Genomic DNA, 14,127 nt, shown 5'->3' on the forward strand with positions numbered 1-14,127 from the left:
TGGTGACAAATCAGTATTGTATCTAAAAAGTTATGTTTTTTTTAACTCAGTAGGTTATTATGTAAAATTATGATGGCACATTTGGAGTTTCCTACGAAGAGTCCTTGCAAACTGCTCCTGTTGTCTCCCATTACACTCAGTTGGATAGGACTGACAGTACCATTACAAGTTCTTTTCAATGCAAACAGCTATTGTACTGATGGTACATGTCATGGCAATGTCAGACATTTCTCATTAAAGGGAAGGCTGAGATGACAGGCAAAGTTTCAGATGCCTGTCCAATGACTGAAATATGCCAACAGAGAAAAAGGCTTGTTTGGCATTAGCATAATACCATTCATTCTACTGCACTCAATTCAAGCAGAGCTTTACAAAGGAATGGGACTAGATAACAAGACAAAGATAGACTAAGGAGCTAAAAAAGCATGGCGTGGAAGAGACCTAAGGAGGTATTTCGCTCTGTATTATAGAAAAGTAAAGCTTCTATTACATGTACAGGTAAGCTAATTTACAATATAATAATATAATAAAACGTGTGTTTTAATAGTAAAATATAATATGGGTACTAATGTAATTCTATAAACACAAGACTCACAGAACAATTTTCAGAATACTGTAAATACAAAGCCTAGACGCCTAACATTTAATACAGACATATTGCTGTGAAGCTAATAACACCATCAAAAACTATAAAGCTAATAACACCATCAAAATCCTGATAACATCCAATACATCTGTAGGGTAGTCAGATAGTAGTTCTTGCTCTGGTATGATGTATAACCTTTGCAGAAGGAAAGTCAGATCTGTAGGTAAAGAAAAACAGAAGACCAACAATTAGGTCAACATTGGAAGTCACCTTGGGGTTCCATGACCTCTATAAAAGGAAAATGGTCGTGGAACTCGGTGGTAACTTATAACGTTAATATTTTACAGCAGGAGGTACATTATTTTCTAGATCTCATTCTTTAAATGCTGATCTTCAAAAAAGAGATTTTCCAATTCACAAAACATCTTCTGCATTAATATAGATTACTAGCGATAGTAAAAATATTTTTGTTGATTTGGTAATTCCCCTTAAATACAAATAATGCATTTGTTTTTTCTGGAAGTTATTGAAAGGATCAAGTGATATAGTTCAATAATAGACAAGAATTGTATTCAATAATTTAATCAATTCATTCTGATTAAAAGGCTTATTCAAATACTTTTCTGGACAGTGTAATAAATGTGATAAAAGTTTGAAATCCAAATCATCCCCAAATTTCTTTGGCAAGACTTCTTTCTAGTTGTTCACAATAGTAGGGTACAGACTCACCCAAACTTTCAATATGCTCCAGAGAGATAAACGAGGACCAGATGTGCCCACAATCATGCAGGACTCCTCAACTGCAGCATACAACACATGAGAAAAAGACTGGCAACCTGCCTCCTGAAGTAAAAATAACTGTTTATTCAACCATTAAAAAAAATAGTTGGTAGCTGGAGTGCATAAGATGCGTTTCGGAACACCCCTTAATCATAGGCTAGCCGGGTTACCATCCTTTTTCTCATGTGTTGAAAACTTCCTTCTAGCTGAACTCATTTAAAAACCATCTGTGATAGAGAATAAAATTCTGTGTATGCAGATTCCTCCATAAACCCCCATTACATCTATGGATTCTATTCTCAAGCTAGCCTTGGTCACTATACCCTGACCTTGATAGCAGAGCCACCTGTTTGGCTGTAAGAGCAGTTCTTTGTTTTTCTGTGCTGTGAAGCAATATCGCTATGCTGTCCCACCAGTAACTTCTTTTTTTCCTGTATTCATATGTTCTCATGACATACCTTCCCAAGTCTATAAAAACCCTGTGATCTCTTTGTTCTGGGTTTTGATTCTTTGTGAGTTCAGAATCAACGGAGCTTGTGTCAAATAAACTTTGTCTTTCACCTCAAGTGATATCCGGTAACTGAATTTCCCAATTCAAATAAGGTTGACATTCTCCTAATCCTCCTGTATGAGTGGGCTGTAGCCCAGCTTCCACAATGGCCTAAGTACGTCTTAGATGGAAGTTCAGACTGCTGTATGCCAAAAAAAGATTATTTAGAAAATGTGTCATGTCCTAGACTTTGGATCCTGCTGCTGACAGCAATATAGTTAATAAACACTTGTCAGCATCCTTTTCAGCTTTTCAACCTTTTATTTATTGGTTAGTTGTTTTTTTTATTACTGTTTACAGCAGCTTCATCATGGCCCATAATATCACCCTTGGCACCCAGCATAATGGAAATAAAATGCACTTTAAACAAATCCAATTGGCGATATATATAGATATAAAATTGTGTGTTATCTGGTGTCTGTTTCATTGCAGGAGACTTGAATAGCTCAGTTCAGTCAGATTGCAACACAAGCAAAGGGAGCACAACATGCAGACTTCGCTGCCAATAACTGTTATTATAACCTCTTTACTGTTCTTGAGCATTGAACAGACTAATCCTCATTTAATGACTCCACTGACTTCCAAAGTATTCCCCAAAAAACCGAGTCCAAGTACTATACCCCTGCTGTTTTAAGGCACAGAACTGGCAAAAGAAAGGAGACTTTGAATGCAACATCAATTACGTATTTAAGAAAACAGGTTTGCGAGCCAATGGATGCAGAAGCATTAAAAAGGTTAGAGGAAAACCATATTAATCATCAGCTCACTCCTACTGATCACACCATGAGTTCTGTGCTCTGCTAGTATGGTTTATGCAGACTTTATTACACATGGAAAAGTAAATCATACTTACAGGCCTTTAACTGCTTAGTCGCTCACTGCAGTTTGCCTCTGCTAGACAGCGATGTAGACTTTTTTTGTTGTACCTGCAGAGCAAGATTATTATTTAACTGCATAAAAAAAAACTTGTTTTGGTTACTTTGCAGCAAGTAAATGTCTTTGTAATTACAGTATAACTTCTGTTCTTTATAACCTGTTAAACAATAGTAATACAGACATGTTGTATTTGCTTTCAGTGTTAATCTGTTTTAGTCTGGACTTTGAAAATGCTAAACATTTTATTTTTGTGCTTGTTTTAGCTAGGTGCATGTACAAAGGCTTGCTTTGTGCACTTTTTTTGTATGGTCGGAAATAGTCATCCTGGTGTAATAATACCTGGGATGTGCTCACAGCTCATGCATGTCCTTTTATACTTGACGCGGCGCAAAATTCAAATATTTAAAGGCACCACACACCATTTCTCACTGCCCAATGGCAGAGATAGTTAGTCTAGATAGTTTAGATAGTTCCTGTGTACACTTATTGTCTGATTCACTGTTCCTTGATCCTTGCCTGTCCTTGACCACTGCTGGACTACTGATTCTTGCCCTGCATATTTCAGGCTGATTTTCAGCCCCATTAGCCTAAGAAATGCTATTGGCTGAACAATACATTTGAGTATAGTCGAGGCTGATGGCTTTGTTAGAGTCTCTCGGTATTGATGTTAGGCACAAGAAAGAAAATGGCAAAAGCATCTTCTGTATAGTGTTTCAATGTTTTTATTCCAACAATGCAACTTTTTTTCCTGCATTTTCAGACTATGCCAACTAGACAGACTGGGACAACACTGAGTGCTTATGAATGCAACAACCCTGCTTATTACACTTGTTCAAGGCGGGCGTTAGGTACTGGTCTAGTTTGTATTCTTTTGTGCAGGGCTTTCGCACTTCATGTAGCCAACAAATTGTTACAAGGCACTGGTACAGATGATCATAAGTAAGTACTAGCTTTGTGTATGGCATTATTAAAGATGTTCAAGCCAGAAGCCATTAGATGGGACACCCATATGCCACCTACTGCGCAGAGAAGTGTTTAGCTCTTGTAGACTCGTGTAGGCTCCTAGAATGGAGCACAAAGAACTGCGCCTTAGAATTTAACCTGCAAAGTGTGCACAAAATTGCAATCTACCTCCTTAGACAAATCTAGTTTCTTTTAATATTTTACTTAGTAACAAATGTTTACATCAACGTTTTATCATTGCCCATTAACTTCAAACATAACTTTGTCACAAACGAGTTTCCCTGTTGTGCAATGATTTGAAAACTTTTCTTGCCTACAACCTTCAATGAATCCAGTTGGTAAATTGTATTATTACTGTAAAGTGCAAGGGTGACATCTGCTGGAATACAGAGTAAAAAAAATTGTAGAAGACTTTTATTAAAGTAGTGAAATTATGGTGAGCTATGACTTTGTATGAAATCTATAGTGTGAGGGTGTGAAGAATACACCATGCACAGGGGCCTAAATGCTCACAGAATATGAAAAACGAGCGTAATGGGTATTAGCTGCCCAAGTTCTATCTATTTGGGTATAAACAGGGTCGGACTGGGCCAGTGGGACACTGGGAAAAAACCTGGTGGGCCCCACCGGCCCAGACATGCTCCCTGCCCTGGCTGCCCTGATCTCTTCTCTCTTTGTCCCCGATCACGACAGGGATGTGCATTCGTGTGCGTGCAGGGGGGAGGACTGCGGCCGGGGTCCGTAGGGGGATTTGCAGCAGGGGCGGGGGGGCCCTGAGACAGCAGCCCCGTTGGGCCCTGGGCCCCGCAGTCCAACCCTGGGTATAAACCATTATCAACAGAGATACAAATGTACCAGTTATTATTAGAACTGTTAGAACTGAGAACATTTTACAGGCCTGCAGCTTCCAGTCTGACCCTTTGAAGTTCCCCTTAAAGACATTTTTTATGTCTTATGCATGTTGCCGTCTTTCATTATTTTATGTAGTAACTAATATGTAATTTAATATTTATCAGTGTTTATGATCTTTGTCACAAATCAGTTTCCTTGTTTAAAGGTTTGAAAATGTTTCTCCAGCCTCCAATGCGTTCAGTAGGTAAAATGTTGTATTACTGTAAAGTCCAAGGGTGACATCTGCTGGAACACTGAGTAAAATGGAGTTTGGGCTGAAGTAGCTTTTAATGGCGAGATATGGCTTTATATTCTATGAAAGCTACACAGAACTGTGTGTGGAATGTACCCCATAGTTTTTCCCACAGACTATGACAAGTAAAATGAATATTCTGCAGTGATTTACATAGATCATTTACAGTGGAGATTACAGTCTAAATTCACTATCACATTCACTATGGCCAGTTAATCTTCCAGTGTGTTTTGGGATTTGGGAGAAGTACTCTGAAAACCCACTGCAGCATAGGAAGAACATATCAACTCTTAGCAGAGAGGACCCTAGCTGGAATTGAACACCTGCTACATTGATAAAAATTCTGTCAACTTTATTAATATGTTAGTGTCTGCAGGCAATATGGATATATCCAAGAGACAAATTAAAGCTATATAGGGAATAATTGTAAAATACAAGGATATTATAAGTCACAGAGGAGTTCCATGACAATATAAGGCACAAGGCCACAGGCCCAGTCATTTTATACTGGTCATGGAACTCCGAGATGACTTCTTACATCCTCGTAATTTACAACAAGGGGTACATTTTTTTTTATTATAATACATAAATCTGTGAGTGATTTTACAAAAATGACATTGCATATGTTTATAAACATATCATTCACATATATTCATGAATTTTGTGTATTATATACTGTGACAAAGAGCTATGTCCCAATAGGCTGCCTGTATATGATGGGAGGTATATAGCACCCAGCCTGAGGTATTGGCTCCTTTAAATCTCCAGGGTAAGACAGGTTAGGACCCTGGAGCAAGGATATAGTTCAGTATGCTGCCCAATTAGTCCGCAGGTGGGGCTGTTTAAGGGAGCCTGGCGGGGAGTGGGTGTGTTGTACTGGGAGTCAGAGAGAACCTCTGAACACACGCTGTGAAGTGTTTTGTGAAACAAACTGTGTGTTTGACTGCAACTCCAAATGGCAAATGTTTGTTACCACCGCAAGGAACTTTCCTATGGACTGTAACACTGCAAACCGGTGAGGTTTACATTATTATTTGACTGTTTAGCACGGAAATTGTGCCTGTTTAAGTTGTCCGGTTTGAACAATAAAACCCCAGGCAGGAGCCTGTTTCACTTTTGTTGCAAACCTAAGCCTCCTGTCTCCTCTGTAAGAACTGTTTTACCTGAGCCCTACCGGCTGCTTTGAGCTATTCCCCACAAATGGTGTTTCGGATGCGGGCAACAGAGAGACAGTGAGCATAATAGGACAACCATTGTTAAAAGGGCAGTGCTATCTGCTGCAGACTGTGGGAGTTGTAGTTCAACAACATGGAGGAACTTGTGTTGCAGCTGGCCAAAGTCAATGCTAGTCAGCAGGAGGCAAATGCTGCCCAGCAAGAGACCAATACCATCCAGAGGCAGAGTATGGCCACCCAGCAAGAGACTAATTGTTTGCTTGCAGCTCAACTGACAGCATTAGCAAAGGCGGTTGAGGCTGATCGACAACTCTTGACGGATGTGGTACAGCAGATGATTGCACTGGGGTCCAATGTGTCGAGTGGGGCCCCTAACACAGATAGCTCCATTAAGGCCAGTCGTTTTCTGCAAAAGATGACGCCACATGATGATGTGGAGGCATATCTGCATACTTTTGAAAGGACTGCCGAGAGGGAGTCTTGGCCCAAGTCCCAGTGGGCAGGTCTGGTAGCGCCTTTTCTGACTGGGGATTCGCAAAAGGCATACTTTGATTTGACCATAGCCGATGCCAAAGACTATGACAAGTTAAAAACGGAGATACTCCACCGCTTGGGTGTCACCTCAGCCGTGCGAGCTCAACGGGTGCACAAGTGGTCATACCAGCAAGAGAGGTCTCCCCGTGCCCAGATGTATGACTTAATTCATCTTGTGAAAAAGTGGCTGCAGCCAGAATCTCTGTCAGCTCCTCAAGTCGTGGAAAGGGTCACTATGGATCGCTTTCTGAGAGCTCTTCCGCCATCCTTGAGGAGATGGGTGAGTCATGCAGATCCCCAGACAGCCGATCACCTGGTGGAAATGGTGGAACGTTATATTGCCGCTGAGGACAACTTAGGATCGTTTCCACAACACCGCAAGCCAGCCACAAAACATCCATCTGCAAGGTCCCCAGGAAAAGCCAATGATTCGTTGCCTCAGGATACTGGGGCTGACCAAAAGGCTATAGAATGGTCTAAAGGAGCTGACAAAACTCAGCTGTCCCCTCCAACCAAGGGTCGAGGCCAAGTGCAATGCTGGCGATGTAATGAGTGGGGTCATGTTGCTGCCAGGTGCCCACTACCTGCAGAGCCCATGGATTGTCACTCGGCTCAGCAGGTGTCGTTGTTTGCTCACCCTGCGTGCACCGCAGACACTGACTTGCATATGGCGGTGGTAAAGGTGGGTGGAAAGTCTGTTCAAGCTCTGTTGGATTCCGGGAGCTTAGTCACAATGGTGCACGCCAGTTTGGTAAGCCCAGACCAAGTTAATGAACGTAATCTTGGGGTGCTCTGTATTCATGGAGACTGTAAAAGTTATCCCACTGCTATAGTGACATTTGAAACTGTTACTGGTACTGCATGTCATGAAGTGGGTGTTTCCTCTGTTTTGATGCATAGTGTAATTTTGGGACGAGACTTTCCCCTCTTTTGGAAGCTCTGGGGAAAGGAAGGTTCTCCACAGGGGTCTGAGAAAGGGATTCCTAAGGATGCACCAGGGGTTTGTAAACCTAACTCAGAGGTAGTAACTGAAGGGGAGACCATGCTTGAAGCAGATAATTTTCCCCTAGAGGTACTAGCAGGTGAAACAGAGTTGCCCTTGGAGCCCTCCGAAGCATCCGATATGCCAGACTTGGAGGTCTCTCGGGTTAACTTTGGAACAGCCCAAATGAGGGACCCTACCCTGAATAGGGCCTGGGAAAATGTTAAGGTAATTAATGGTGAACCTCAGGAACCTGGGGCTGAGAGTGTATTCCCTCATTTTTCTGTCAGTCAAGATTTACTGTATCGGGTTGACAAAGTCCAAGGGGGGGTGGTAGAGCAGTTGTTAGTGCCCCAGCCCTATAGGCGAATGGTCTTGGACCTGGCCCACACTCACCCCCTGGGTGGTCACCTACGTCAGGAGAAAACCCAACAGCGAATTTTACAAAGGTTTTATTGGCCCGGTATATTTGCGGAGGTGAAGGGGTATTGTGACTCTTGCCCAGAATGCCAACTGTCTGCCCCGGTACCTCACTTCCGTAGCCCTCTAGTGCCATTGCCTATCATTGAGGTCCCATTTGAAAGAATTGCAATGGACTTGGTAGGGCCACTGGTTAAGTCAGCTCGGGGCCATCAGTATATTCTCGTAATTATGGATTATGCTACGCGGTATCCTGAGGCAGTCCCTTTAAGAAACACAGCCTCCAAAAATATTGCTAAAGAGCTGTTCTATATGTTTACCCGCACTGGCATTCCTAAAGAAGTCCTCACAGACCAGGGTACACCCTTTATGTCTCGGGTTATGAAGGAACTATGTAAGCTCTTGAAAATTAAACAGTTAAGAACTTCTGTTTATCACCCCCAGACTGATGGGTTGGTAGAGCGCTTTAACAAAACCCTGAAAAACATGTTAAAGAAGGTGGTAGATAAGGATGGGAGGGATTGGGACTGTCTCCTGCCATACCTTATGTTCGCCATTAGAGAGGTGCCCCAGTCATCCACAGGTTTTTCGCCCTTTGAGCTATTGTATGGTCGTCATCCCAGGGGTCTCTTGGATGTAGCAAAAGAGACCTGGGAGCAAGAGGTAACACCCCATAAGAGTGTGGTGGAACATGTTACCCTCATGCAGGATAGAATTGCTGCAGTCATGCCCATAGTCAGGGAACACATGCAGCAAGCACAGAAGGCCCAGAGTCGGGTTTACAACCGTTCAGCTAAGGTTCGAACTTTCAACCCTGGGGACCGAGTATTGGTTCTTGTCCCAACAGTTGAGAGCAAGTTCCTGGCTAAGTGGCAGGGCCCGTATGAAATAATCGAGAAAATAGGTGAGGTGAACTATAAAGTTTACCAACCAAATAAAAGGAAAAAAGAACAGCTTTACCACGTAAACTTAATAAAACCCTGGAAGGACAGAGAAGTCCTCACGGCTATAATTCAACCCCTTCCTCCTACCCAGGACGGTATACAAAAGGTGAAAATAGCTGAAACCTTGTCAGAGCCACAAAAGCAAGAAGTCAGGGAGTTTCTGCAAAGAAACACTGAGGTGTTTTCTGACATACCAGGTTGTACAAATTTGATAAAACATGATGTCATTACTGATCCTCAGGTTCGGGTCCGCCTTAAGCCCTATCGGATCCCAGAGGCCCGTAGACAGGCAGTCGACGAGGAAGTGCAGAGGATGCTGGATTTGGGGGTAATTGAGAAGTCTGTAAGTGAGTGGAATAGTCCCATTGTGCTTGTTCCTAAACCAGATGGGTCTATACGATTTTGCAATGACTTCAGGAAGGTAAATGAAGTCTCAAAGTTTGATGCTTACCCTATGCCAAGGGTTGACGAGTTGATTGAACGACTAGGTCCTGCTAGGTACATAACAACTCTTGACCTAACTAGAGGGTATTGGCAGGTACCAATGTCAGAAACAGCTAGGGAGAAAACAGCCTTTTCTACCCCACAAGGGCTCTTCCAGTATGTTCGTATGCCATTTGGCCTCCAGGGGGCCCCAGCCACGTTTCAAAGAATGATGGACCAAATTCTTAGACCTCATCAACATTTTGCCTCTGCTTATTTGGATGACGTGGTCATTTTTAGCAGGGATTGGCAAAGTCACCTCCCCAGAGTACAGGCCGTCCTAAATTCCATTCGAGAAGCAGGCCTGACGGCAAATCCCAAGAAATGTGCCCTAGGTTTGGAAGAAGCCCGTTATCTGGGGTACACTATAGGGAGAGGTGTTATCAAGCCTCAAGTGAACAAGGTGGAGGCAATTAAAGACTGGCCCCAGCCACTCACTAAAAAGCAGGTTCGTACTTTTCTTGGTATGGTGGGCTATTATCGTAGGTTCATTCCAAATTTTGCAAGCAGGGCTGCTCCTTTGACCGACCTGACCAAAGGGAAAGGGTCCACAATGATTAAGTGGGGTCCAGAGGCAGAGGAGGCATTCCATGATTTGAAAGTGGTTTTATGCCAAGATCCAGTGTTGGTCGCACCAGACTTCAAAGAGAAATTTGTTGTGCAAACTGATGCCTCTGGTGTTGGATTAGGTGCGGTATTGTCACAGTTAGTTGGGGAAGAAGAGCATCCAGTGGTCTACTTGAGCAGGAAGTTGACCCCTGCAGAAAAAAATTATAGTATTGTTGAGCGGGAGTGCTTAGCAATTAAATGGGCACTGGAAGCTTTGCGGTACTACCTTCTGGGCCGCCAGTTTGTGCTCATTACGGACCACTCTCCCTTAACCTGGATGTCACAGGCAAAAGAAAGAAATGCAAGGGTCACACGTTGGTTCCTTTCCTTGCAGAATTTCAATTTTACAGTGGAACACCGAGCAGGCAAACTGCAAGGTAATGCAGATGCCTTGTCAAGGGTCCACTGTATGGTGGCTAATGGTGTCCGAAACCCCGGGTTCGAACAGAGGGGGGAGGTATGTGACAAAGAGCTATGTCCCAATAGGCTGCCTGTATATGATGGGAGGTATATAGCACCCAGCCTGAGGTATTGGCTCCTTTAAATCTCCAGGGTAAGACAGGTTAGGACCCTGGAGCAAGGATATAGTTCAGTATGCTGCCCAATTAGTCCGCAGGTGGGGCTGTTTAAGGGAGCCTGGCGGGGAGTGGGTGTGTTGTACTGGGAGTCAGAGAGAACCTCTGAACACACGCTGTGAAGTGTTTTGTGAAACAAACTGTGTGTTTGACTGCAACTCCAAATGGCAAATGTTTGTTACCACCGCAAGGAACTTTCCTATGGACTGTAACACTGCAAACCGGTGAGGTTTACATTATTATTTGACTGTTTAGCACGGAAATTGTGCCTGTTTAAGTTGTCCGGTTTGAACAATAAAACCCCAGGCAGGAGCCTGTTTCACTTTTGTTGCAAACCTAAGTCTCCTGTCTCCTCTGTAAGAACTGTTTTACCTGAGCCCTACCGGCTGCTTTGAGCTATTCCCCACAATACATATGTATAGCAAATGCATAGATAAATACAGATATATCTATAGGTATAGATATATGAACAAATTCAAAATAAAGCAAAAGGTTTATGTTAATCCAAAGACTGAAGAATGTTTTATTAACACAAATGGGCCTATTTATTAAACCTCAAATGTTTCTGGTCGAGTTGTTAAAGGGGAAAAACTCACATTTTTAGAGGGGGAAAAAAACTAAAATTTGTTGAGATTTATTATGCTCCAAAGCTACTACAAATTCGAATCTGAAAATACTCCAGCTAAAAACTGTCATCATGTAGAAATCAATGGCAGATGATCTCTATAACAACTGGAATATGTTTTTTACCAGATTTTAAGATTCTCAATTCTCGTTTCAGTCTGTTTATGCTGGTTTTTGTTCAATAATCTGATAAATTTAAGTTGTCGAGGTGACAACTTTACACAGTAAAGTTTTCGTAGTATCAATTCGGAAAAAGTTGGATGATTTTGTCACAACGTTATTTCGCACCAACTTTTTTGATTAGAATTATTGCTTAATTAACGGGATTCGGGTTTGGTCAAATTTCTTTTTTATTAGGGTGAGAAAAAGTCAAGTTAATTTTTACCACTGTTAATTCAACTATATATGTTTACTTACTTCAGCCATTGCTTCCTCAATTTCCATGAGCTCCTCATAATGATCCCTTGCTTCTCGTAAAGGTAAAACCATAATGTCTTCTGTATGAGGAAAGAGCTGCCATACGAATTATATGATTACTATTGATATCTATCAACATTTACAGCACAGAAGAATAGGTTTGGGAATAAAGCATTTCCTATCTCTGAATACCTAAACAGAATTATTCCTACCAAATAATCTCAATATTTTACATAAAAACAAAATGACTACTATTCTCTTCGGAGAATTGCCTTGCATTTGTAATTGAGTTAGTTGTGTCTACTGGATGGCATACAGTGAAATAAATAAAGAAATGCACAAAGAAAGATGGGGTTTTCATACCTTCATTACTGATTCAAACATTGGTATCAGGACAAATTTAATAAATCCAATTTGTGCTTTGGGTTTAGTGACTTTATCACGGTCCATAAAGGGTGTGACTGGAAGTCCTTCTGATTTTTCACGATCACTCTAGAAAGATAAATGAAATAATACAGCACGTGCATGGATTTTGCAATGAAGATGATTATAAGACAATATTGAGAATATAGTTGACTCCATGTGGGTTTATAACATAATGGGCCAGATTAAATTTAATTTAAAAAAATCTTTAGATATTTAGATGTAAAATTAAAACCAGTAAATGGAGGCATTATCCAAACTAGATCGTCACAGGGCATATACACTTCAAGTGGAATAAAGCTGTTAAAAGCCCTAATTTTATTTTTTAACTTATAATAAAGTATATACTCAAAATGTAATAATGCTGTATAGTTCTAAGGACCATGAATCTCTTTACCTACAACCTATAAAAATTATATTATTTGTTACAAAATATATATATCTGATCTTCTGCAACTGCCTGTGGTGGTTACAAATAATAATAAAGTTGGGGTAGTGAGTTTGATTATTCTTATTATATACAGCTTGTAAAATAGTTTAGGGGATGTAAATCTCCTAAACTATCTCTAAATAATATGAGTATACAAACAAAATGAATTGAAAAATATAACAGCTATCCATTCAGTGTGTGTTGTAATCTGGTTATTTTTTATTTATTTTTTTGCAAAATATAGAAAAGTCAAAGAAACAAAAAGGACACAGTAAGTTAGCTTTTTGAAATTTTGATATTGACTATAATGTTCAGAGTCACAGTTTCAACTGTATCCAAAGCTCATCTAGACAAGTAACCTATGAAGACATCATCTAGATGTTGTTGTTACACCTATTTAGTAGATTGTTGTACTTTTTTTAGTGTGCAGTGTGACCCATCATGGGCACAGAGCAGCTTGCAGCCCTTCCTACTGTAGTTAAGATGAGATCATTTCTCAGATTTATGTTGTTACTACATAGCAGCAGTAATTAAAACCTCAATGTGCACAGCACATAGCTCAGATTTCCTTTCTTTATTCAGCAGTAACCTTTTTTGTACCTGTGGCATGTTTACATATTTTTCTTTATCTTTCTATTTGCATTACTCTTGCCATTACCTCCCTTTTTATGTGCCATGTAAACACCCTGTTCCTCATTCCCCATGAGTCATTTCTTCTTCTGTCCTCCTTGCTTCAAGTGTGCCATTTCTCCCCTTTTCCTCTTTCTCCCCATATGTCATTCTGACATATTTCCTCTCCTAATCTCTCTTCTGCCCATGTGCACCCTCTACATATGTACCATGCCTTCTCCTCCATTCACCCTCTTTCATCTAGACCATTCTATCCCCATTCTCAATGTGTAATTTCATCCCACTGCAGCTTCTCTATGTTACTTTTTTTTTATTACCCCTTCTTTCCACATGTCAGGTCAGTTATTCACCATGATTCATTCTCTTTTTCTTCCCACTCCCTATCGAAGAGCCAGTGTCACCCTCCCTATGTGTCTTCCATTCTCCCAAGCATCCATGTGTGACTCCCTACTCTTTCCCCCACACCATGTACACTACTCCCATTCTATCCTCCCTGACACCCATGTTCCTGGCTCTATTTTTATCAATGATGCCCTCAACTGGAAATGTACATACAATTCTCATACTGCTCCCAGAAAGAAGGTATTTAGCAATGTATTTAGCTACTGATTTTCTATAGTGTTTGTGTGGCTGCAATTGTTGTAACTACACAAACAAACTACCTGGTAATGCTCTACTGAATTGGAAGTCAGGCAAGCTGCATTTTAGTGTATGCTTCTATGGGGATTGTGTCTGTGGACTTGAGAGACATTATTTAGGTTAAGGGACATTATTTAGGTGAAGAAAAGGCCAGAAAGTCAGTCAGTGGTTTCCTGGTTTAAAAAAAGTCTTAAATTATTAATTTTGTCTATGGAAGTGGTTTGCTGCCAGCAAACATGAAAAAGCTAATCATATATTTTGAATTCAGCAACTTACTGAAATAAAAGATCTTAAAGATTCTTTACAAGTGGGCCTTCCCCATTAATGAACAAACTTTTTAATT

General features: G+C 41.0%; 1 protein-coding gene across 2 annotated transcripts in view; it reads right to left on the minus strand.

The window, feature by feature from the left end:
- Positions 1–473: 473 nt before the first annotated feature.
- The window catches only part of LOC108695822 (high affinity cGMP-specific 3',5'-cyclic phosphodiesterase 9A-like), a 39,257-nt gene continuing 25,603 nt past the window's right edge, over positions 474–14,127 (minus strand). For both annotated transcript variants that reach the window (XM_041569196.1, XM_041569195.1), the window contains 4 exons: positions 12,026–12,154; positions 11,663–11,758; positions 2,770–2,842; positions 474–803 (listed from right to left, as the gene is read on the minus strand). In XM_041569196.1, the coding sequence (XP_041425130.1) occupies positions 2,792–2,842; positions 11,663–11,758; positions 12,026–12,154 (276 nt within the window). In that variant the 3' untranslated portion in view covers positions 474–803; positions 2,770–2,791. The remainder of the gene's footprint in view (positions 804–2,769; positions 2,843–11,662; positions 11,759–12,025; positions 12,155–14,127) is intronic.

Source organism: Xenopus laevis, chromosome 7L (genome assembly GCF_017654675.1).
Source record: "Xenopus laevis strain J_2021 chromosome 7L, Xenopus_laevis_v10.1, whole genome shotgun sequence".
Lineage (NCBI taxonomy): Eukaryota > Metazoa > Chordata > Amphibia > Anura > Pipidae > Xenopus > Xenopus laevis.